At 53.2% G+C, this 22,378-nt stretch overlaps 1 protein-coding gene across 1 annotated transcript in view; it reads left to right on the top strand.

Annotated features, from left to right (window-relative positions):
• FSTL1 (follistatin like 1) overlaps positions 1–22,378 on the top strand; it is an 82,964-nt gene that overhangs the window by 49,790 nt on the left and 10,796 nt on the right. Inside the window, exons 3-6 of the mRNA XM_039512963.1 lie at positions 13,809–13,913; positions 15,330–15,459; positions 16,578–16,610; positions 20,289–20,419. Coding sequence (XP_039368897.1) covers positions 13,809–13,913; positions 15,330–15,459; positions 16,578–16,610; positions 20,289–20,419 — 399 coding nt within the window. The remainder of the gene's footprint in view (positions 1–13,808; positions 13,914–15,329; positions 15,460–16,577; positions 16,611–20,288; positions 20,420–22,378) is intronic.

The following is a 22,378-nucleotide window of genomic DNA, read 5'->3' as shown; positions in this document are numbered from 1 at the left end:
GTTAAGTTCTTCTTATAGTTGTATATATATATAGTGTATAGTGTTAATAGTTAGGGAATTAGAGGGTTTACCCCTCTTCTTCCGCCCCGGTGCGGGCTTATGCCCGGAGCACCGGGTTTCAAGCCCTGTGCGGCTTGCCAGCGGCCTATGCCGGTTAGCGACCCGCACGACTCTTGTCTCCGCTGCCTCGGAGAGTCGCATCGGCCAGATAAGTGCTCTATTTGCATAGCCTTTAAGCCTCATACGAGGAAAGAGAGAGACTCTAGGCTGAAGCACTTACTGATGGAGTCTGCGCTCCAACCTCCGGCGCCAGCTCCAGCGGCACCGAAAACGGCCTCGACGAGCAGCGCTCCGGCTGCACCGAGCTGCTCCGGCACCGAGCCGGCACCAAAGACCCGGCACCGCTCCCTCTCCCCGGGGAGGAAGCACAAGGCGCCGAAGACGGCCGCCGCGAAACAGCAGCGGAAGCCGTTAGCCCAGCCGCCTCCGACGAAAACGGTGCAGGCTGAGGCAGTGCACGCGAAGTGCACCGCGCCGTTGACTCCAGCGCCGCATGGCCCGTCGAGTCCGGCTCCGCCCAGCTCCCCGGTGCCCACCGAGGAGGAGCTGAGGATCCCGTCGACGCCGGAGGCGTTCGCGATGGCGAGAGAACTGATCGAGGCGACGGCCCCGTCATATCAGCCGCCGGCACCACCGGTGCGGACATTCAAGTCCCTCGGCAAGCCAGCGATGGTGCGCCCTTCATCCCTGGGCGACCGTGGCGACCGCGACTCCAGAATCCGGACTCGATCCCGGTCCATCTCCCGGAGACGGTCACCGAGGCACCGCTCCCCATCCCGCCGGAGATCGCCATCGCGACGCCGCTCAGCGTCCCGGCACCGGTCGCAGTCCCGGCACTGCTCTCCATCGCGGGGCCGTTCGTACTCCCGGCGGCGCTCCAGGTCCCGGTCACGAAGTCACCGGCACCGCAGCAGGTCCGCGTCCAGGCACCGCGGACATCGGGACTCGCGCAGCCGTTCAAGGCGCCGCAGATCTCGCTCGAGGTCCGGTTCCCGGCACCGCCGGTCGAGCTCCCGGCGTCGCCGGTCGAGCTCCCGCCGCCGCCGCTCCCCTTCTCGACACCGGAGATCCAGCTCCCGACGCCGCAGATCTGGCTCCTGGCACCGGAGATCCGGCTCCCGGCACCGTGCGCAGCACAGGTCCCGCTCGCCACTGGACCCCCGAGACGCCCGGCACCGACCCCCGGCACCGGAGGATCGTCTCACGCCGGCGCTGGACGCCCGCCCAGGCACCGCCACGGCTCCACCCTGGCCCTCAAGGGAACCCTCCGTAGCCTCACCCCAAGGCAGTGCGGTGGATTTCAGAGCCGGTTCCATTCCGCCGGATCATGGACCCCAGTATTGGGGACATTGGGTACCCTGGGCGCAATATGAACAGGGGCCTCCCCTGCCACCCAGGCAGCCGGGCTCGGCACCATCGGTACCGGTGGCCACCGTCAGTCGAGCCCCCCCGTCCCCACTGACGCAAGCCGCCGCCCATGGCCCATCTTTGGGCCAGGACTCGCTGCCGCCAGATCGCCAGGTGGGGGAGCACCAACAGGAGGAGGTGCTGCCGGGCCACTCCTCGTCGTCCTCTCCAGATGAGGCGGTAGCAGGGGCCTCGCCATCAGGGCCCCCGCCCATTGACCTCAGGGCACACCAGGACCTTCTCAGAAGGGTGGCAAAGGCCATTAATTTGCCCATAGAGGAGGTGCAAGAAGTCGAGGACCCGATTACGGACGTTGTGGGAGATGACGCCCCTGTCAGAGTGGCGCTCCCGTTTATTCGCACCATTCAAAAGAACAGTGCCACTATCTGGCAGTCGCCTTCCTCCGTTGCCCCCACGGCGCGAGGCGTCGAAAGGAAGTATTCCGTCCCGCCCCAGGGCTACGAATACTTGTATGTCCACCCCACCCCGGACTCGCTGGTGGTCCAGTCGGTCAATGACCGCGAGCGGCACGGACAACCTGCCGCTGCGCCGAAGTCGAAAGACGCCCGGCGCATGGACTTATTAGGGCGTAAAATCTATTCGTCGGGAGGTCTCCAACTCCGCATCGCCAACCAGATGGCCCTGTTATCTAGATATACTTTTAATATCTTGGGGTGCCTTGCGAAATTCACGGAGCTAACCCCTCAGGAATCCCGCCCCGAATTCTCAGCGCTGCTGGAGGAGGGCAAGTTAGCCTCCAGAACCCTGATCAAAGCGGCCGTGGACGCAGCGGACTCAGGGGCTCGAACGGTAGCATCCGGGGTGACGATGCGCCGCATTGCGTGGCTACAGTCTTCCACCCTCCCACCTGAGGTCCAGTACACCCTCCAGGACCTCCCATTTGACACGCAGGGGCTGTTTTCTGAGAAAACGGATGCCAGAATCCAGTCCCTAAAGGATGGGAGGGTTGCGATACGAACGCTAGGTATGCACATGCCAGCCACGCAGAGGCGTTCGTTCCGTCAGCAGCCCTACCAACCCTTCAACCAGGCCAGGACTCGGCCGTTTAACAACCGCCGAACGGCCCCCTTCCGCCGTAGACCGTCAGGGGGGCGGCGCAACCAGGCGCAGAACTCGTCCAAGGCCCCGCAAGCTCAAAAGCCGGCCTTTTGACGGGACGCCCGAGGACGGCCCATCACTCTCCCCCCAGGATCCATCCCTTTTGTTTTCCAGTCGCCTTGCCCGCTTCCTTCCGGCGTGGTCTGCTATAACATCGGACAGCTGGGTCCTCAGCACCATCCAGCACGGCTACCGCCTACAGTTTATTTCGCCCCCCCCCCACCCACCTTCTCCGTCCCTCTTCAGGGACCCCTCTCACGAGCAAGTCCTCATACAGGAGGTGCAGTCTCTGCTGAGCGTGGGTGCCATCGAGGAGGTGCCTCCCTGCAGGCGGGGCAGGGGATTCTACTCCAGATATTTCCTCATCCCCAAGGCGAAAGGAGGTCTTCGTCCCATCTTAGACCTCCGAGAGCTGAACAGATACCTCTGCAAGCTCAAGTTTCGGATGGTAACCTTGGGGACCATTATCCCTTCCTTGGATCCGGGAGACTGGTTTGCCGCCCTCGACATGAAGGATGCTTACTTTCATGTGGCGATTTACCCCCCCCCCCCAGACGCTTCCTGCGCTTCACGGTCAACGAGACCCACTACCAGTTTGCAGTGTTACCCTTCGGCCTCTCCACTGCCCCGAGGGTGTTCACCAAGTGCATGGCGGTCGTAGCCGCAGCCCTCCGTCATCGCAGAATCCATGTATACCCATATCTCGACGACTGGCTGATCCGTGGACGCTCTCAAGAGCTGGTGACAGCTCAGGTCTCAGAGATACTGCACCTGTTCCGGTCTCTCGGCCTCCTCGTCAACACCGAGAAGTCCCAATTACTTCCGGCACAGCGATTGGAGTTCATAGGAGCGGTCCTCGACTCCACCCTCGCCAGGGCCTGCCTCCCTCGTTCTCGACACGAGACGATGGCCTCGCTCATTCGCACCTTACAAGCCTTCCCTTCCACGACGGCCCGCTCCTGCCTCCGCCTGCTGGGCCACATGGCCGCGTGCACCTTTGTGACCGCGAATGCGAGGCTGAGGCTCCGTCCGTTCCAGATGTGGCTGACTTCGGTGTACCGCCCCCACCGCGACCCTATAGATATGGTGGTCACGGTCTCAGACCCCACTCTCCAGATGCTCACCTGGTGGCTGCATCCGGAGGTGGTCTGCGCCGGGGTTCCGTTTCGCCCCCCTCGCCCGTCGGTCACCCTGACCACAGACGCTTCGGCGCTTGGATGGGGGGCTCACATGGGAGACCTGCACACTCAGGGCCTCTGGTCGGCCCAGGAGCTCTCCCTGCACATCAACGTCCGGGAATTGAGAGCGATCCGCCTGGCTTGTCTCGCCTTTCTTGCACACCTCCGGGACCGCTGCGTGGCGGTATACACGGACAACACGGCAGCCATGTTCTATCTGAACAAACAGGGCGGGGCCCGATCCTCCCCGCTGTGCAAGGAGGCGATGCTCCTATGGGACCTGTGCGTGACCCACTCGATTCGCCTCGAAGCGTTCTTTCTACCAGGAGTGCAGAACACGCTGGCCGACCGTCTGAGCAGGTCCTTCGCTTCCCACGAGTGGTCCCTTCGCCCCGATGTGGCCCACACCATCTTCCAAAGGTGGGGATTTCCCCAAATAGACCTGTTTGCCTCCAGGACCAACAGGAAGTGCCACAGGTTCTGTTCGTACCAGGGTCGGGCTCCGGACTCCATCTCCGATGCGTTCCTCATGCCCTGGACGGGTCCCCTTCTATACGCGTTCCCGCTAGTCCACCGAGTACTGCTCAAGCTACGGAGGGACAAGGCCCGCGTCATACTCGTCGCTCCGGCCTGGCCGAGGCAGCACTGGTATACCCTGCTCCTCGAGCTCTCGATCCGGGATCCCATTCCCCTACCGTTATGGCCGGACCTCCTCTCTCAGGACCTCGGCAGGCTTTGTCACCCGAACCTGCAGTCGCTGCATCTTACAGCCTGGTTCCTGAGTGGTTGACCGACGCGGAGAGGACCTGTTCCGCGGCGGTGCAGCGAGTTCTGCTTGAAAGCAGAAAACCGTCCACACGCTCTACCTACCTGGTGAAGTGGAAACGCTTTGCCCTTTGGTGCGATCAGCAAGGTCTTAACCCCTTCTCGACCCCTATCCAGACGGTCCTCGACTACCTCTGGTACCTGAAAGGCCAAGGTCTCGCGATCTCGTCCCTGAGGGTACACCTGGCGGCGCTTTCGGCCCGCTGTAGATGGTCGCTCCGTGTTTTCCAACCCCATGGTTGCCCGCTTCCTCAAGGGGTTGGACCGCCTCTACCCGCAAGTGCGTCCGCCGGCTCCTACGTGGGATCTGAACCTGGCTCTCACCCAGCTGATGCGCCCGCCCTTCGAGCCCATGGCCACTTGCTCTCTCCTCCATCTCACCTGGAAGACGGCCTTCCTCGTGGCAATCACATCCGCCAGACGAGTCTCCGAACTCCGCGCCCTGACGGCGGGTCCCCCATATACCGTCTTCCACGCGGACAAAGTGCAGCTTCGGCCACATCCGGCCTTCCTCCCAAAGGTGGTGTCGGCCTTTCATCTTAATCAGGAGATCTTCCTCCCGGTCTTCTTTCCAAAGCCGCACGCCTCACCTCGTGAGCAGCAGCTCCACACCCTCGACGTCCGTAGGGCCCTCGCCTTTTACATTGACCGAACTAAGTCCTTCCGGCGTTCCTCCCAGCTCTTTGTCGCAATTGCGGAGCGCATGAAAGGCGAGCCTGTCTCCTCTCAACGGATTTCTTCCTGGGTGACATCCTGCATAAGGGCGTGCTACGAACTTGCTCGCGTCCCCCCGTGCCGACTCACCGCACACTCGACGAGCGCACGCCTCGTCAGCCGCCTTCCTGGCCACGTTCCCATCCAGGACATCTGTAGAGCGGCCACCTGGTCTTCCGTCCACACCTTCGCTTCCCATTATGCGTTGGTACAGCAGTCGAGGCAGCGCAGCCTTCGGCTCTGCGGTGCTACACTCCGCCACGTCTCATTCCGACCCCACCGCCTAGGTAAGGCTTGGGAATCACCTACATGGAATGCATAGGAGCAATCACTCGAAGAAGAAAAGACGGTTACTCACCTGTAGTAATTGGTGTTCTTCGAGATGTGTTGCTCCTATCCATTCCAGATCCGCCCTCCTTCCCCACTGTCGGAATAGCCGGCAAGAAGGACCGGCGGAGCGGACGGGCCGGCTGCGGTAGATAAGGGGCGCCATGACGGCGCCACTCCAGGCGCCAGCGCCCGCCGGAGTTGCTAGGGTAAAATGTTCCGGAGAGCCGTGCACGCGCGGCGCGCACACCTACATGGAATGGATAGGAGCAACACATCTCGAAGAACACCAGTTACTACAGGTGAGTAACCGTCTTTTTCCTAGCTTGTTATTAAGCCCCCCAGTGTAATGTGTTGGATTCCTTGCCAATTTCTCATAGCGTGTGCGCCATTGGGAATAGCTGCCTCACCACAGGACAGGTTTTCAGGGGAGCAGAGTGGACATATGGTCACCTGCACTGTACAGTTTGTACCCACCGTTCTCCCCTCCCTACAGCTGTCTTTGTTGTAGAACTGCTCACATTTCTGCCTTCCCCAGATAGTCACATTCATCTTGGGAAAATCCCCACATCTGATTTGGAAGTTTGTAAAGTAAAAGTGGCTAATATGGCCCAGCTCTCAGCGCAGGTGTGAGCACCAGGCAAAGCAAGGAAAGGTGCAGTGCCTACAGGCTTTCCTGGACGAACATGCAAGGCTAATACTGCCCGTATCTTGAGATAGTTGCCTGTCTTTAATATGCAACTATAGCTCCTCCTGCAGACTTATGCTCATGTACACACACACCTATGCTCGCCAACAGGCTCATGCACACACACGTGTACCCTTGCATGTCATTCCTACACAGAGAGAGACACACACAGGTATTCCCCGCGCGCTCCGGTCGACTCCGGAACTCCACCACTGCGAACAGCGGTGGCAGAGTCGACCTTGGAGCCGCGGAGTTCGACCCCGCCGCGTCTGGACGGGTAAGTCAGTCAAACTAGGGTACTTCGAGTTCAGCTACGCTATTCGCGTAGCTGAACTTGCGTTCCCTAGTTCGACCCCCCCCTTAGTGTAGACCAGGCCTTAGTTTGTGCTGAAGCAGAGCAGTCAAAATATAAACCCAGCTGCCTAATTTTAGAAATCCACCTTGAAGCCTGACTTGTCTGTTGCCATGGCAATTCCTTGTAGCAACACATGCCTGATGAGAACCATTGCCTACAGGTACCTGGTAGATGTCTCTTCCCTGCCCACTCACTCTCTGCAGCTTGGAAGCGTCGTCTGAGGAAGGAGGCATTTTGTGTGTCTCGCTGCATTCCAGGCCCTGTGCCCAGCACAGCACCCAGGGGCGGCTCCAGGCACCAGCACGCCAAGCGCGTGCCTGGGGCGGCAAGCCACGGGGGACGCTCTGCCAGTCGCCGCGAGGGCGGCAGGCAGGTTGCCTTCGGTGGCATGCCTGCAGAGGGTCCGCTGGTCCCTCAGCTTCGGCAGACCTCCCACAGGCAAGCCGCCGAATCCACGGGATCGGGAACCTCCCGCAGGCAAGCCGCCGAAGGCAGCCTGCCTGCCGTGTTTGGGGCAGCAAAATACCTAGAGCCACCCCTGACAGCACCGCCCTCCTGACTGAACCATTCTTAGACCCCCCCTTGCAAGAGTGCTTGCTAAATGCTCTTTAAATATACCTTGTTCCCATCCACACTGCCCAGCCTTCTTTGAAACCAGCTGGGTAGGTATGTTTCCCAGCCCAGCCTCAATAGTCTGGGCTGTGTGTGAAGCTGACCAGGACATGGCTGCTTTGGGTTTTGTCCCATCCAATCCTTATACACTGATGGTAGTAGCAAGCAGCCTTCCCCATGATCTCTGAGAAAATAGCTAGTGAGTTTATGGCCACTGCAGCTTTAGCAGGGAGAGACCGAGAGTCCTGGATCCCGCTGCCCAGAAACACTGGGGACTGTACTCCGTGGAGAATGAGAATCTAGAGAGATTTCAGTCCCCGTGCTGGGCTTCTTCCTGCTTCCTTCTGAGTCTGAAAAGGAAAACTGGCTTTTTATGGGTATCCTTGTAAATGTCACCACATAGCAGTTAATAACCCGCTGCCCTTTTCTTTCTCTCTATCCAAGCACTTTCTAGACATTAATTAGACTTCATAAACCCACTGTGACAGATGAGGAAACTGAGGCACAGAGAGGCCGCAGTGTCACCAATCCCAAGTGTTCAGAAATCACCAGTCAGGCCTACAAATATGAGATTAGTTTAACTATCATAACATTCCAAAAAATACATTCTGGGTTCTTTTTATTTGCCTTCTGGTGTTTGTGCCTTGACTGGTCATGTTTTCAAGCTTTTCTCTGCAACCATGTGGGCTAACTTTGTACTACTGAATGAAAACTGAGATTCTCACTTATTCCCATGACTCCAGGAGTTGGGGCTTTAAGACAAACACCAAATACCACCCAACTCAAGATACAACTATGAGAATTTATATCACTGGGAAAGTACTTGCCCACTGGCACTAAGGAAGCCTGTAACAGAGCCAGAGTAGAGAACAGAAGTCCTAATTCCCATATCTAAGCTGTAACCACTAACCCATTATTTACCTTCCCCTGAGTTGCTCCCCAGACTCCACTTAGGGGATCCATGCAGATGATAGTCCAGAATGTAGTCTGGGGCGCAACTGGCTGAGTGGAAGCTGGAGGAAGAATACATCATAGTAGTGGCTGGGCAGGCAAATCAGATTTTTTCAGTCATTCAGTAATTTCTACAAAGAAACCATTCTGTTTTCATTTTCAGCCTCACGCCTGAGGGGCCCCTCAGTCAGTGCAGCCGGGATTTAAATGCTGCTCTGAACCAGGGGTGTATGGACACAGGACTAGAAAGGGCCTTTTGGGTCATGGAGTCTAGGCCCTAGCTATGAACAATACAGGTTAATTCAAAACAAAACACAAAATATCTCACTTTGATTTAAAATGAAAATCAGAGCAACTTGATTTTCTATTCTGGCAACTGCATTTGAGAGGCAGGTTGTCTTTGGACAAGTTGCCTTAAAAGATCATTTCCTGCTGTGTCATCCTGCCAACATTCCTGACCCACGCCTGGCAAGCAGCCGCCCTTTTCCTGGGGTACAAGGAAGGTGCTGCTGCCAGAGGTGGGATATTGCCAGCCCACAGCGGGGTGGTTTGAGGAGGTTTGAGAATTCCAGCTAGCTTGGCTGTGCCCCCTCCAGGCGCCTATAGCTGTTCTAATGCTATTAAACCTCAGCTTAATGAGAACAGGAGACTGGATTGAACTTCAGAGGAGGCACATACAGAGCACACATGCTGCAGTCCGCGGGAGAAGTGGCTAGGGAGAGGGAGGATACTGCCACCTGTTGCTAGACACTTGAATTGCGAATCTGGTTGATTTAATTTCAAAATAACATACAACTTCATTTCTTTTTGTTCTGGAATCTGGTCTTGTGTGCTCCTTAGTATGGTGCAGTGCTTGGCACTATATATAAAAACCTAAAATAGATTATTAAGGATCTTACAGCATATTTTAGAAGAGTAGATACCCTACCCAAATTCCAGCTTGGATAGCTCCATATTGCTCCCCTAACACCATTCCATCCATGCTGATGACAGATTCTGCTCAATAACGACCCAAAACAGTGTGGACCGATGCATGTTCATTTTCATCATCTGAGTCAGAGGCCACCAGCAGAAGGTTGATTTTCTTTTTTGGTGGATTGGATTCTGTAGTTTCCACATCAAAGCATGCTCCACACTTTGCCCCTCTCAGATTTTGGAAGGCACTTCAGATTCTTAAATCTTGGGTCGAGTGCTATAGCTATCTTCAGAAATTTCACACTGGTGTTTTTTGCAGTTTGTCAAATTTGCAGTGAAAGTGTTTTTAAAATGAACAACATGCGCTGGGTCATCATCCGAGACTGCTATCACATGAAATATCTGACAGAATGCGGGTAAAAGAGATTTTGTCATGGATATTTTTAGTAAAAGTCAGGGACAGGTCACGAGCAAGAAACAACAAAAAATCACAGAAGCTATGACCTGTCCCTGACTTTTACTAAAACCATCCCTGACAAAATGGGGAGGGAGCACCCTGCCCCTCCTCCGCCTGCAGCAGCAGGGAGCTGCAGTCTCCATTGCCCTGTGGAGCGGGGCGGGGGATCGGGTTCCCAACCACCACCAGTTGGGGAGCTGTGGGGGGCTCCTTCCAGCAGCTGCTGAGCAGCTCCGGGATCCCTCTGCCTGCGGCGGACGGAGACCAGCTGCTCGTGGCGGATGAGCAGCTGCGGGGGTGGGCCCTGGCAGCGGTGGCAGCTGGGGAGCTCAGGGGTTCCTGCTGGAGGCGGGTCAGTTGTGAGGGTTGCCCGCAGAGGCTGGACTGCTGCAGGGGTCCCCCGCTGCTGGCTTCAGCAGATGTTACTGAGCATTTTCAGTTTTCAGTTCATGTGAGCATGCTCAGTACACCCTAAGTAGCACATTCAGTCAGATCGCAGTTTTTCACACTACAGGGTGGCTGGTCAGCTGTGGGGGCCCCCAGTGTCACAGAGGTCACTGGAAGTCACGGATTCTGTGACTTCTGTGACATAATCATAGCCTTACTCATAACCTTTAATGTATTTACCCTCACAAAACCTCTTTGAAGTCAGGCTGGACTATTAAAAACCTAGAATGATATACAATTAATATGGCACACATTAAATGGATTAAAAACTGGCTAACTGATAGTACTCAAAATGTAACTGTGAATGGGGAATCATCATCGAGCAGGTCGTTTCCAGTGGTGTCCCACAGGGATCAGTTCTTGGCCTTATGCTATTTAGCATTTTTATCAATGATCTGGAAGAAAACATAAAATTATCACTGATAAAGTTTGCAGATGACACACAACTTAAGGTTGTGATAAATAATGAAGAGGGCCAGTCACTGATTTAGAGTGAAGTGGATCGCTTGGTAAACTGGGTCCAAGCAAACAATATTCATTTAAATTCGGGTAGATGTATCCATCTAGGAACAAAGAATGTAAACCATACTTACAGGAGGGTGGACTCTGTCCTGGGAATCAGAGACTCTGAAAAAGATTTGGAGATGTAGGGGATAGTCATCTGAACATGAGCTTCCAGTGTGGACAAAAAAGCTAATGCAATCCTGGAATGCATAAACAGAGGAATCTCGAGTAGGAATAGAAAGATTATTTTACCTCTGTATTTGACACTAGACTACTATGTACTGTTCTGGTGCCCACAATTCAAGAAGGATTGGAGAGAGTTCAGAGAAAAGCCACAAGGGTTAGAAAACATGCCTTATAGTTAAGGTTAAGATTTTGTTACAAGTATTTTTAGTAAAAGTCATGGACAAGTCATGGGCAAAGTTTCATGGAAAATTCACGGAAGCCTGTGTCCTGTCTGTGACTTTTACTAAAAATGCCCAGAAGGGGCAGGGAGGGTTAACTGTGGGAGCCCCACTGAGGGGGCTGACTGCCAGCCACTGCTCCAGCCCTGCTGCTGCCAGTAGAGTAGCTAGGGAGGGAACGAGGGGAGCAGCCGCTCCCCCACCAAGCACAAATGGCACCTTTTTAATTTTACTCATCTGGGAGCCTGGGTTCCAACTCGCACCACTGGGGAGACCCCCCCCTTCCCCTTCCCCATTGGTCTATCCAAACTCTCCTCTTCCCCATCCCCTGCCACCTGGGTGACCTTTTAAAGAACTTTACCTACGCCTCCCTCCTTGCATCGGGTTGTAACATGAAGCAGCAGCTGATTGGTCAGAAGGCACCCAAGTTATGATTTGATTGGCTGATACAGCACCGCCCTAGGACAGAACGGACTGCACCATGTGCTGGAGAGGGGGAAAGGGGTTAGCGACACAGTATGCAATCCTTGGGGAATGGGCGCAGGGGACGGGGTTGGGACTTCCCCACTTGGGGGCGCTCTGCTGGAGGCATTAGCCTTCTGGGGGCGGGGGAGCAGGGTCCCCTCCAGGGAGCTGCAGCCCCACCCCACCCCCGAGATGGTACAGCCTGGCTCAGGGGTCCCCTGCTCAGCGTGCGCTGCGCTGGGTCTGGCCCATCGACTCCGAGTCTGCGCTGCCCCCGAGGTGATGCTGCTGCCCCTGCTGGGAGCCCCCCACTGCTGGGTTCCAGGGTCCCCCCAGCAGCATCCCCTCCCCACGTGTCCCCCCCCCCGAGCCACCCCGACATGCGGGGTCCCAGCACCCCAGGAGCTCCAGCCACCCCCTTCCTTCCACGTGCGGCCCAGCTGGGCCTGATGATCCGCTCCTTGCTGCAGCTTGGGTGTAAACTGGGCGCCACCTGCTGCAGCGCTTTTACTGACGGGGCAGCGCTCCGGGTCTTTGGCGGCACTTTGGCGGCGGGACCTTCACTCCCTCCGGGTGTCATCGCCGAAATGCCACTGAAGACCTGCGTAGCGAGTGAAGATTCCAACCCCGAGATGCCGCCGAAGACCCGGAGCGCTGCCCCGTCAGTAAAAGCGCTGCAGTGGGTGGCACCTTTTATTTTTCCACTCCCCCTCTTCCCTCCACGTGGCTACACCACTGGCTGCTGCTCCTGCGTTGGGGGCTGACTGCTGATTGCTGCGCCAATCCTGCCGCTGCTCAAGGCCTGCCGCTGCAGCAGGCTGAAGCTGAAGAAATCGCAGAGGTCTGTTAAAGACCCAGAATCTGAGATCTCTGTGACACGATCGTATTCTTACTTATAGTGACAGACTCAAAGCCCTCAGTCTGTTTAGCTTAACAAAGGGAAAGTTAACGGGTGACTTGATCTCAGTCCATAGGTGTCTACACAGGGAACAAATATTCAATAATGGGCACTTCACTCTAGCAGGCAAAGGTATACCATGATCCAGTGCCTGGAAGCTGAAGCAAGATGAATTTAGACTGGAAATAAGGCATAGATTTTTAACAGTGACAGTAATTAACCATTGGAACAACTTACCAAGTGTTGTGGTGGATTCTCCATCACTGACCATTTTTAAATTGAGATTGGATATTTTTCTAAAACATCTGCTCTAGGAATTATTTTGGGGAATTTCTATGGCCTGTGTTCTACAGGAGGTCAGACTGGTGATCACAATGGTCCCTTCTGGCCTTGGCATCTATGATCCCGTTTTACAAATGGGGAACTGATGCACAAAGAAATTCAGTGACTGGCCAGAGGTCATTCAGGAAGTCTGTGGTAGAACAGGGAGCTGAACCTGGGACACCCAAGTTCCAAGCTAGTGCCCTAACCAGGGAACCATCTTCCTCTCTCATAGCACAAGAACAAGGGGTCACTCAACGAAATTAAAAGGGAGCAAACTAAAAACTGATAAAGGCAAATACACTTTTACAGAGTGCATCACGAACCAGTGGCAACCATTGCCTCTAGTTGTCATTGAGTCCAAGAGCTTAATAGGATTCAGAAAAGGATTGGCCACTTGTAATAGTAACAAGAATATTTGCAGTGACATTGGATAAGATAAAAATGTATTAGGCAAATAAACCTCATGCTTCAGGTTATAGGACAACTACTACCCATCTGGGGCTAGGAAGAAATGTCCCCATGGGAAAGTTATTGCATAGTTATCCATTATGGAATTTCTTCCTGTGACGCATCTGATACTGAACTACTAGTGGAGGCAGGATACTGGGCTACATGTGCTGGTGTAGTATTGCAGAAAGACACTGGGACAACTAGGCCCATTGGTCTTATCCATGGCGATTTCCCTGTTTCTGTTCAGGATTGAACTCTAGAGTGTGTACGCTCCAGGGCACCGTCCAACTTACTTTTAAGGCTCCCACACAAGAATGCTTCCGCCCCTTCCCTTGGGAGATGATTTCACAGCCTAATAGGTCTCACTGCCAGGAATGTATTCCTGGCAATCAGACTAGATCTTCTGCTCAGATTCACCCATTCCTCGTTATATCCCCTTGCATCACTCTGAGCAGATCCTCCCTTCTTGGAATTTGCACCCTCTGGAGCGGTGTCAGGTTCTCACAAGCTCTCAGTCATTGGCTGGCTGAGCTGCACAGATAGATTGGTCATTTCCTTCTCATTCGTCCACCTATGAGATGCCAGTCTGGGCAATTTGGTTCAGTCTAAAATGTACATGAACTTTTCAAAAAGCTATGACCCACTGTGAGCTGAAGGTGGGGCTGTTTTCAGTAACACTGTCTCTGTCTCTCACTTTGTATCCTGCAGGAAGAGCCAAAGAGCAAATCCAAAATCTGTGCCAACGTTTTCTGTGGAGCCGGGCGGGAGTGCGCAGTGACAGAGAAGGGGGAGCCCACCTGCCTCTGCATCGAGGTAGGGCATAGAGCAGCTTCCAGATGACCAGAGATAGAGAGGAGATGTGGAGAGGGGACTTCTTGAGGTCGAAGGGATCCAGATAAAATACACTAGGGCTCAAGCACTAGCCAATAGAGCTTAAATGGGAGTTGCTCTTAAGTAGCCCCAAACCAAGAGAGGCCCTTCAGTCTATAGCCCCTTTCCTTCCCAGCTCTCCCCTTCCAGTTCCTCCTCCCCAGTCACACACACTCTCTCCGCCTCTGTCATCCACTCTCATACTCTCCTCCTGCACGCCCAGAACTGGCTCTGTTTTCTCCCCTCATGAGCCCCCAGTGCCCTGCCACAACCTGGTGCTCTCCTCTGGTGCATTGCAGCACAGATGCCGACCCACGCAGGGTAGTGCCAGTGTGGCTGAGCTGCCTATACCCTCGCCACTTATCCCACAGCCCAGAGTGTCAAACTATGCAGGGGAGAGCTGGCTGGAGCACTCCTCATGTGGGGAGGGTGTGGCAGGGTGTCAACGCACAATTGGACTGGTGTGGGGAGGGGCACATGCTCTCAGCAAGCTTGCTGTCAGCATAGCCAGTCTGCGTGAGTTACAGAAACCAGCACTAAACACTTATTTTTTTTTTTTAAAAAAATCTCTACAGGTATACTGAGATGGGCCTTGAAAGAAGGAATAGGTTTAGGGACACGGAACCTGCCCATTTCGCTGTTCTCTTCCCATTACAAAAAGCCATGCATTCTTACACCAATGGAACACTGTTTTTTAAAGAACCCCTCCTGTCCCCACCCCCTCAGCATTTGCAACCCGGATGCTGATGCCCTGGGAACTGGAAAGCGAAAGGAGCTGTAAGCAAACTGACTGGGTTGATTACCTTTACCCAGGCTAAGAGAAACACAAAAAGGAAGACCCCCAGCCCAAACGTTGGCAATGCCAAATTGGTTCTCAGCTGTGAGCCTGCCTTCAGTTCCACAGCAGAAATCTCGAGATTGTGTCTGAAGCCCATGCAAGCAGAAAGACGTACACACACACACACACACACAAAGTCACTCAGACACACAGGTTTGTGCACACACACACAAACTCTCACACACCCAGAAACAGAGACAAACATAGCATAGATACTGAAGAACACAGAAATTAATCACTAGTAAATCTGCTTTCATTAAATCACCTGTATGGTGGTAGTGCTGGGGGCTGGGGAAACATGTTTGTGGACGAGGGGTCCCCATTTTACAGGCCACTCAGCTCCTGCGCAAGATCTTACAGGTTCTGGGTGGTTAGTATCTCTCAGTCCCTACTTGCGCTGAGGAAGATGTGCACAGTGCCCACGAGCTGGGCTGAGAGTGGGGCTTACACACTGCCTCCCTCCAGCCATCTTGGGACCCGAGGCATTGAGCAAAGCGCTTCTCTTTCTGGCTCTTTTTCAGCAATGCAAACCTCATAAGAGGCCTGTGTGTGGCAGCAATGGCAAGACATACCTGAACCACTGCGAGTTGCATCGTGATGCCTGCCTTACTGGCTCCAAGATCCAGGTGGACTATGATGGCCACTGTAAAGGTAAAGCCAGCCCTGAGGGCTTTGGACCTACTGTCACTCAAACAAAACCACCCTGGGAGGAGGTGCAGTGGAGGAGAAAACGACCTCGTGCCTCCTGTTCCCTCACAGAGATCACAGATGAGCTCAAGGGGCACCCATAACATGGCTCCCAGCTGCCTCTTCCTTCCAACAACCAATACAATCAACATACCCTTTCCATCCACCTGTTGAGGAAGGTTCAGGTCCGCTAAATGATGTGGAGAATTGGCCAGTTCCAAAAGCCCTTCCTCAATCCTTGCTCAGGCAGAACTCTCACTGACTCCAGGAGCCAGGATTCACTCTATGTCTACACTACCGCAGTAAGTCGACCTAAGTTACTCAACTCCAGCTACCTGAATAACATAGCTGGAGTGGATATATCTTAGGTCAACTTACTGAGGTATCTTCACCGCGCTGGGTCGATGGGAGACACTGTCCCATCAATTTACCATACTCTTCTCGTTTGGGATGGAGTTCTGGAGTTGACTGGAGAGCCATCTGCGGTCGATTTGGTGGGTCTTCACTAGACCCACTAAATCGACCCCAGTGCATCAGTCGCCGGAGCGTCGATCCAGCTGGAGTGTAGATGTAGCTTAGGGTTTTGCCTACTTGAGTGTTGCTCTCGGGCTCCTAGCCAGTTGCCTACACGGTCCTCTGTGTCACACAGTGTGGGTGCCCCTGAGCTACCAGAAATCTGTGCCCATGTCCCATGTTTTGACATCACTTCCACCAAACAGGGACAAGAGGGGTCCTGACCTTTCCAAGGACTCACACTCTCTATGGTAATGCTGGTCTGTTAAAGGAGCAGCTCCAAAGGGGAATATGAGGGAATGTGCTAGGGAGCGCAGTCCAGAACTGCCTGATACCCTTCCTGCTGAGATAAGCTCGACCATCACCAAAGGTGCCCGGTTGCTAGGAGGTAATAGGGGTCTTCAGAGGCCACAAACTCACAGAGCTGAATCCCTCCCCTCTCACTGCCATTTGTTCCACGTGAGGGAGAGTCTCGTGTCACTCTGATACAAAGTATCAGGACGTAAATGTAATAGTGAAACCATTTTTTCCCTGCTCATTAACGTCCTTTCCCATGTTTCCACTAACAGAGAAGAAGTCTGAGAATCCAGCCGCAAGCCCAGGTAAGAAACCATCTCCTCCCTGAGAGCTCAGAATTCCTCCCAGCGTATGTGCATGGTGGAAGAATGGGCAGTTTGACAGGGAACTGCACAGCTTTAAGGTGGAATGAATAGAAAAACGGGTCTGTTCCCAGAATGGGGACAGAATTTACCTGCAAACTTTCATATTACAGAGCCTGTGCCTGGCTAAGGGACAGGGAGATTGAGAGGTACAATGTAGTGGGCTGAGCATAGGACTGGGAACCAGGAATTTTCACTTCTGTTCCTAGCTCTGATACTGATTCCCTATGTGGCCTTGATCAAGACACTTCACTTTCTTGTGCCTCAGCTTCTCAGTTTGTAAAACGGGGGTGGTGATAATATACTAATGGTGGTAAAGCACTTTGAGGATCAATGCACTTACATAGTTGCTAATAATAGTAATAGATTGTTGTTTATTTTCAGATCGAAGATAGTTATTTTTTTAACCTATGTAAAACTGATCCCTCCTTACTCCACAGATAGGCTGCCTGGGTGTAGCAGAGTCCAAGCTGCTGATTCTACTGACTGAAATATGATCTGACTGCTTTTTCCTCCCGTTAGACATGCAGAGCTCTATGGTGGTGAGGTAATACCTTTTAATGGGATAACTCTGCTGGTGAGAGAGATGAGCTTTTGAGCTTACACATAGCTCTTCTTCAGGGCTGAGAAAGGTACTCACAGGATATGTCTACATAGCAAAGAAAGACCCGTGGCTGGCCCATGGCAGCTGACTCAGGCTCGCAGGACTGGGGCTGCAGGGCTGTTTCATTGCAGTGTAGACTTCTGGGCTGCGGCTGGAGCCCGAACTCTGGGACCCTCCCACCCCACTTGGTCCTAGAGCCTGGACTCCAGCCCAAGCTCAGAAATCCACACAACAATGAAACAGTCCCTTAGCCCGAGCCTGAGTCGACTAGCATGGGCCAGCTGCGGGTTCTTCTTTGCTGTGTAGACATACCCAGAGTGTCACAACTAAATACAAGGTGGAACAAATTGTTTAGCATAAGTAGTTAACACACATTTCAAAAAAGCTAGTGGTGAGCGTTTACCATCACCCCCAGTCTTTTTTCCCCTCTTTTCCCCCCTATGACTGGAGAGGTGATAACTGGCCACTTCACCTGGAAAGGTCCTTTGAAATATGTGTTAACTATTTATGCTAAAGTTGGGGTTCTCAGACTTCAATACACCACAGCCCCCTTTGGATAACAAAAATTATTCCACGACCCCAGGAAGGGGGACCAAAGTCTGAGCCCACCCAAGCCCCGCCTCCCCGAGAGGTGGGGCCAAAGCACTTCAGACACAGGCAGTGGGGCTCACGCTTTGGCCCTGGGTGGTAGGGCTTGGGTTTTGGCCCTGGGCCCCAGCAAGTCTTAATGCCAGCCCTGGAGACTCATTAAAATGGGGTTGCAACCCACTTTGGGGTCCCAACCCCCAGTTTGAGAACCACTGTGCTAAACAATCTGTTTCACCTTGTATTTAGCTATGACTCTGAGTACATTTCCCAGGTCTGAGGGCAAGTCTACACTACAAAATTAAGTCAGCCTAAATTATGTCGACATACAGCCAACTTCAGTAATTGAATTGGTTTTACACGTCCACACTACGCTCCTTGTGTTGGCGGTGCGTGGCCTCACCAGGAGCGCATGCACCGATTTAACCGTCAGTGTGGGGCATTGTGGGATGGCTTCTGAAAGGTAGCAAGAGTCGATGTAAGCAACCCAGTGTCTACACTGACACTGCTTTGACCTAACTACATCAACTTAAGCACTATGTTTCTGGAGGAGGTAGAGTTATTAAGTCGGTGTAGTGGGAGAGTTACATCGATGGGAGCTGCGTTATGTCAACCTAACTGTAGTGTAGACCAGGCCTGAGTGAGGAAGAGCTCTGTGTAAGCTTGAAAGCTTGTCTCTCTCACCAACAGCAGTTGGTCCATTAACAGCTATTACCTCACCCACTTTGTCACTCTAATATCCTGAGACCAACATGGCCTAAACAACACTGCAAACAGAGCTCATATGGCCTTGGAAAGAGAGTTGGATTCTATTGAGTCTTGTGCAGAATTGTTAGCATCAGCAGAATTGTTAACAACGTTCCAATTGCAGAATCTTTAGTGTGTAGAGGCAGACTGCTCAACTGCACTTTGATGGTCAGAGTTACTGGTGATGATGCGCAAGATGAAAAGAACCCAGCTTGACTCTCAGGAACCAGGCTGAGTTGGTAGTGCTGATAGATAAAGCAGCCATCCTGTTCCCTGAGCACACTTGATGTGGAGTCATATACACAGTAAAACATGTAGTCCCATGTCCCATTTTTATGCAGACACTTTCCAAAGTATGCTTCAAGGATGGCTAGATTATTGCGCCACTGAAAGAGGGCAGCACTGTTTTGTGAATAGGGGACTGCACTGAGAGTCAGGAGACCTGGGTTCTCTTCCACCAACCTGCTGTGTGACTTTAGGGAAGTCTCTTAACCTCCCTGCACCCATTTCCCCTCCCACTCCTTGTTTTGTCTGTCTATACTGTAAGCTCTTCAAAACATGGACTGCCTTTTACTATGTGTATACTGTATACAGTGCTTAATACAATAGGGTCTTGCTTTCAGTGAAGGCCTTTAGGAACTGCGTAATACAAATAATAAATAATAATAATAAATAATCCTTATAAGACAAATCAATTCCTGAATGCAAACCTAAGGCAAAGGACCTTCTCAGGGCATGACAGTCCTATCACAATGACCAAGGAATTCATAGCTGACCTTACAGAACCCCCAGCTACTGTCTCCCTGTCTGTCTGGTTATTAGAGGTTTTCTTTTCAGCCATAAGGACTAGATCCTTAGGGCCAGATCCTCGGCTGGGGTAAACTGTCATAGCACCCTTGATTTCAATGGAGATGTGACAATTTATACAAGTTGAGGGCCTGACCCTAAGTTTTTGGATTTTTTAAATAAAAGATTAGTTTCTGGCACATACAACTGCAGCTACCATGGGAGAGTGGTGGCTTAGCAAACAAACCCAGTTCCATCTTTGATGAGCACTAACTCCTTTCCTTTTTGTATGCAATGGTGTCGTAGCCATGACAGACATAGTGGAGCAGCCTAGAGACTGAAATCCCCTCCCCCTGAGAGACACTGGCAGAGGATGTAGTAGGAGAAGTTTGCCCAGCCCACGCTATCCCTGTACTGTGGATGGAGATCTTTATTCTCTCCATGGCTGCCAATCTGGGGCCTTTCGCCATTGCTAAATATGTTTGTTCTCCCCATGACAGCCAGGATGGTCAGCCTCCTTCCCTCCTCAGGCTGGGCGTTCTTTCAACCCATTGGAGGATAACATTGTGTGTGCCCAGAGAGGAGTCAGCTCTGGATCCATTTTTGTCATCTTCTACATGCCACATGACAAGAGGGAGAGGAAGTCACCGAAGCAATGGGGATTGAGAGGATACCATTCTCCTGCCTTTCCACTGGGTGTCACCCTCATCCCAAACATTGTTCACTACTCAGCACCTCCAGCTGGGGTTGGAGATTGCTGATCTCCAGTTCGCACCCCTTCTGTGATAAAAGGAAATTCTGTCACTTGTAACCTGGTGTTGGTTTTTCAATTGTTTCTTGATGTTCTCTCAATTGTATTTCTTCTTCGCTCACCCTTTCTTTCCCTTCTTCCTGAGCAGTTGTCTGCTACCAGTCTGACAGGGACGAGCTCCGGCGCCGCATTATCCAATGGCTCGAGGCCGAGATCATCCCAGATGGCTGGTTCTCAAAGGGCAGCAACTACAGCGAAGTCCTGGACAAGTATTTCAAGGTAAAGAGGGCCGGGGCGGCCCTAGAGATGAGCTCTTGTTTCCTGCCCTACACTGTTATGCAGTGCTGCTGTCACTCTGCAGTGACATGCCAGGTGGCTACAGTAAGTGAAGCCCCTGCAGTGTGATTAGGGCCAGAGCATCTGGGGCGGTTCTCAGTTCGTATAAATCTTTCGCCTTTTACTAAAGAGTGACCAAGTACGGGTGCGGGGCTGCCTGCAGCAGCACCTCCCTCCCCCACACAGGCAGCTGCCCCCCCCTGCCTGCCCCTCTTATCCCTCAGTTGAGGTACAGGAGCGTCTTTCAAACTATGTAATGCATTAGGGGGTGGGTGGGTCCTGAATGGTACGTGTTTGTTTCAATGTTACAAAGTGTTACAAGGGGTGGGTGGGTCTTGAAAATCTCCCAAAAATGTGTTATGTAATTTATGGGCAGCCCCACAGGAGCCAGAGCAGCTGAGAGGCAGCAAGAAGCTGGAGCCTCCTCCCATCTGAGGAGGGCTCCTGGCTCCAGCTGGCAGACATGCCCTGGAGGGGGTTGGGGGAGGGACAGAAATGAGTGGGACGGGAAGAAGGGGACAGATCTCTTGGGATAGGTGGGGCTGGGGAACTGCAGAGGGAAAACTGAGGAACAAGGAGAGGAAGATGTAAGTGCTGAGCCTTCAGAGACAAGAACCCCAGAAGGGAAGCACAGGGAAGGATGCACAAGGAGGAGGCTGGGGATGGAGGGGGGCTTGGGGTGGTCCTAGCCCTTTGCCCCAATTCAGATTGGGGTGGGAGGCATGTGGGGGCTTTTCCTTGGGAGCCCAGTCTCAAAGGATAAAGCCCCTGAGGCAGCAGAGACTCGGCTCAAATCCCCAGCCGTGAAGAGAGAGAATAACCTCTTATGCTTCCCAGCCTTTTCATTCAGCGCCTTCCTTGGAGTCAGTAAATTCCCCTTCCCCCGTCCCCTTCCCTTCTGTAAGTGGCAGATCACACACTCCCTGCTTGCTTCTGCCACCCTCAGCACATCTCTCCCTCCCCATCCTGACGTGGCCCAGAGCCGGCGGGGAGTTGGGGACCAGGTGGTTTAAATAAGGAGGTGTTGACAGTGAGAGATTAATGGCACCTGACAGGAGTTAGCTCTGAAATTTGCCATGGCAATGGGACCCGAGAAGCCAGCCAAGCTCTCAGCCTTTATAGCTATTAACACTGGTGCCTTTTATGGGAGCCCTCTAGTGATTCACTGCCTCAGGCTTACCCATGGGCATCTGCCATCACCCCAAGTGATGGGGTGACCTGCAGAGTAGAGCTATGCAATCCCTCCCCCCCCCCCCAAAAAAAAAACACTGTCCCCAGCTCCTTCCTCAAAGGGCCGCCCTGTGCCACAGGCTGTGATGTATTATCCAGAGCCAGCCATGTGCTCACTCTGCTGATGTCAGCACTCTGAGGAGCACGCCCCCTGCTATGAGCCTAATGAAAACCGTGTCTGCAGCACAGAGGCAAACCAGCTCCTGCTGGCTTGATTGAGCATCTCACTGTTTCCCCTTTCCTTTGTTCGCTGATTCCAGCCTCAGGCTGGGGAATACTCCCGTGACAAAGCCATAGCCTTTCTCTGCACAAAAGCAAAAGCTAACACCCCTCCCCTCCCAGTTTATCCTGGGCATTTAATGGCATCCACCAGGAATGTTCATTCCCCAGGGGCTTTACAGTATTTTGGGATGAAATTCAGTCCGTGTGAGAACTGGGGACTAACAAGGCTGATATGAGTCAGGCATAATGAATGGTGGCAGAGATTGTGCAAATATTCCTCCATAGCTTGACAAATGCCTGCTAAACCCAGGGTTGTGAGTTCAATCCTTGAGGGGGCCACTTAGGGATCTGGGACAAAAATCAGTACTTGGTCCTGCTAGTGAAGGCAGGGGGCTGGACTCAATGACCTTTCAAGGTCCCTTCCAGTCCTAGGAGATAGGATAGGAAATG

The sequence above is a fragment of the Mauremys reevesii genome, linkage group 1 (assembly GCF_016161935.1).
Source record: "Mauremys reevesii isolate NIE-2019 linkage group 1, ASM1616193v1, whole genome shotgun sequence".
Lineage (NCBI taxonomy): Eukaryota > Metazoa > Chordata > Testudines > Geoemydidae > Mauremys > Mauremys reevesii.
This window is presented reverse-complemented; position numbering and strand designations above follow the sequence as displayed.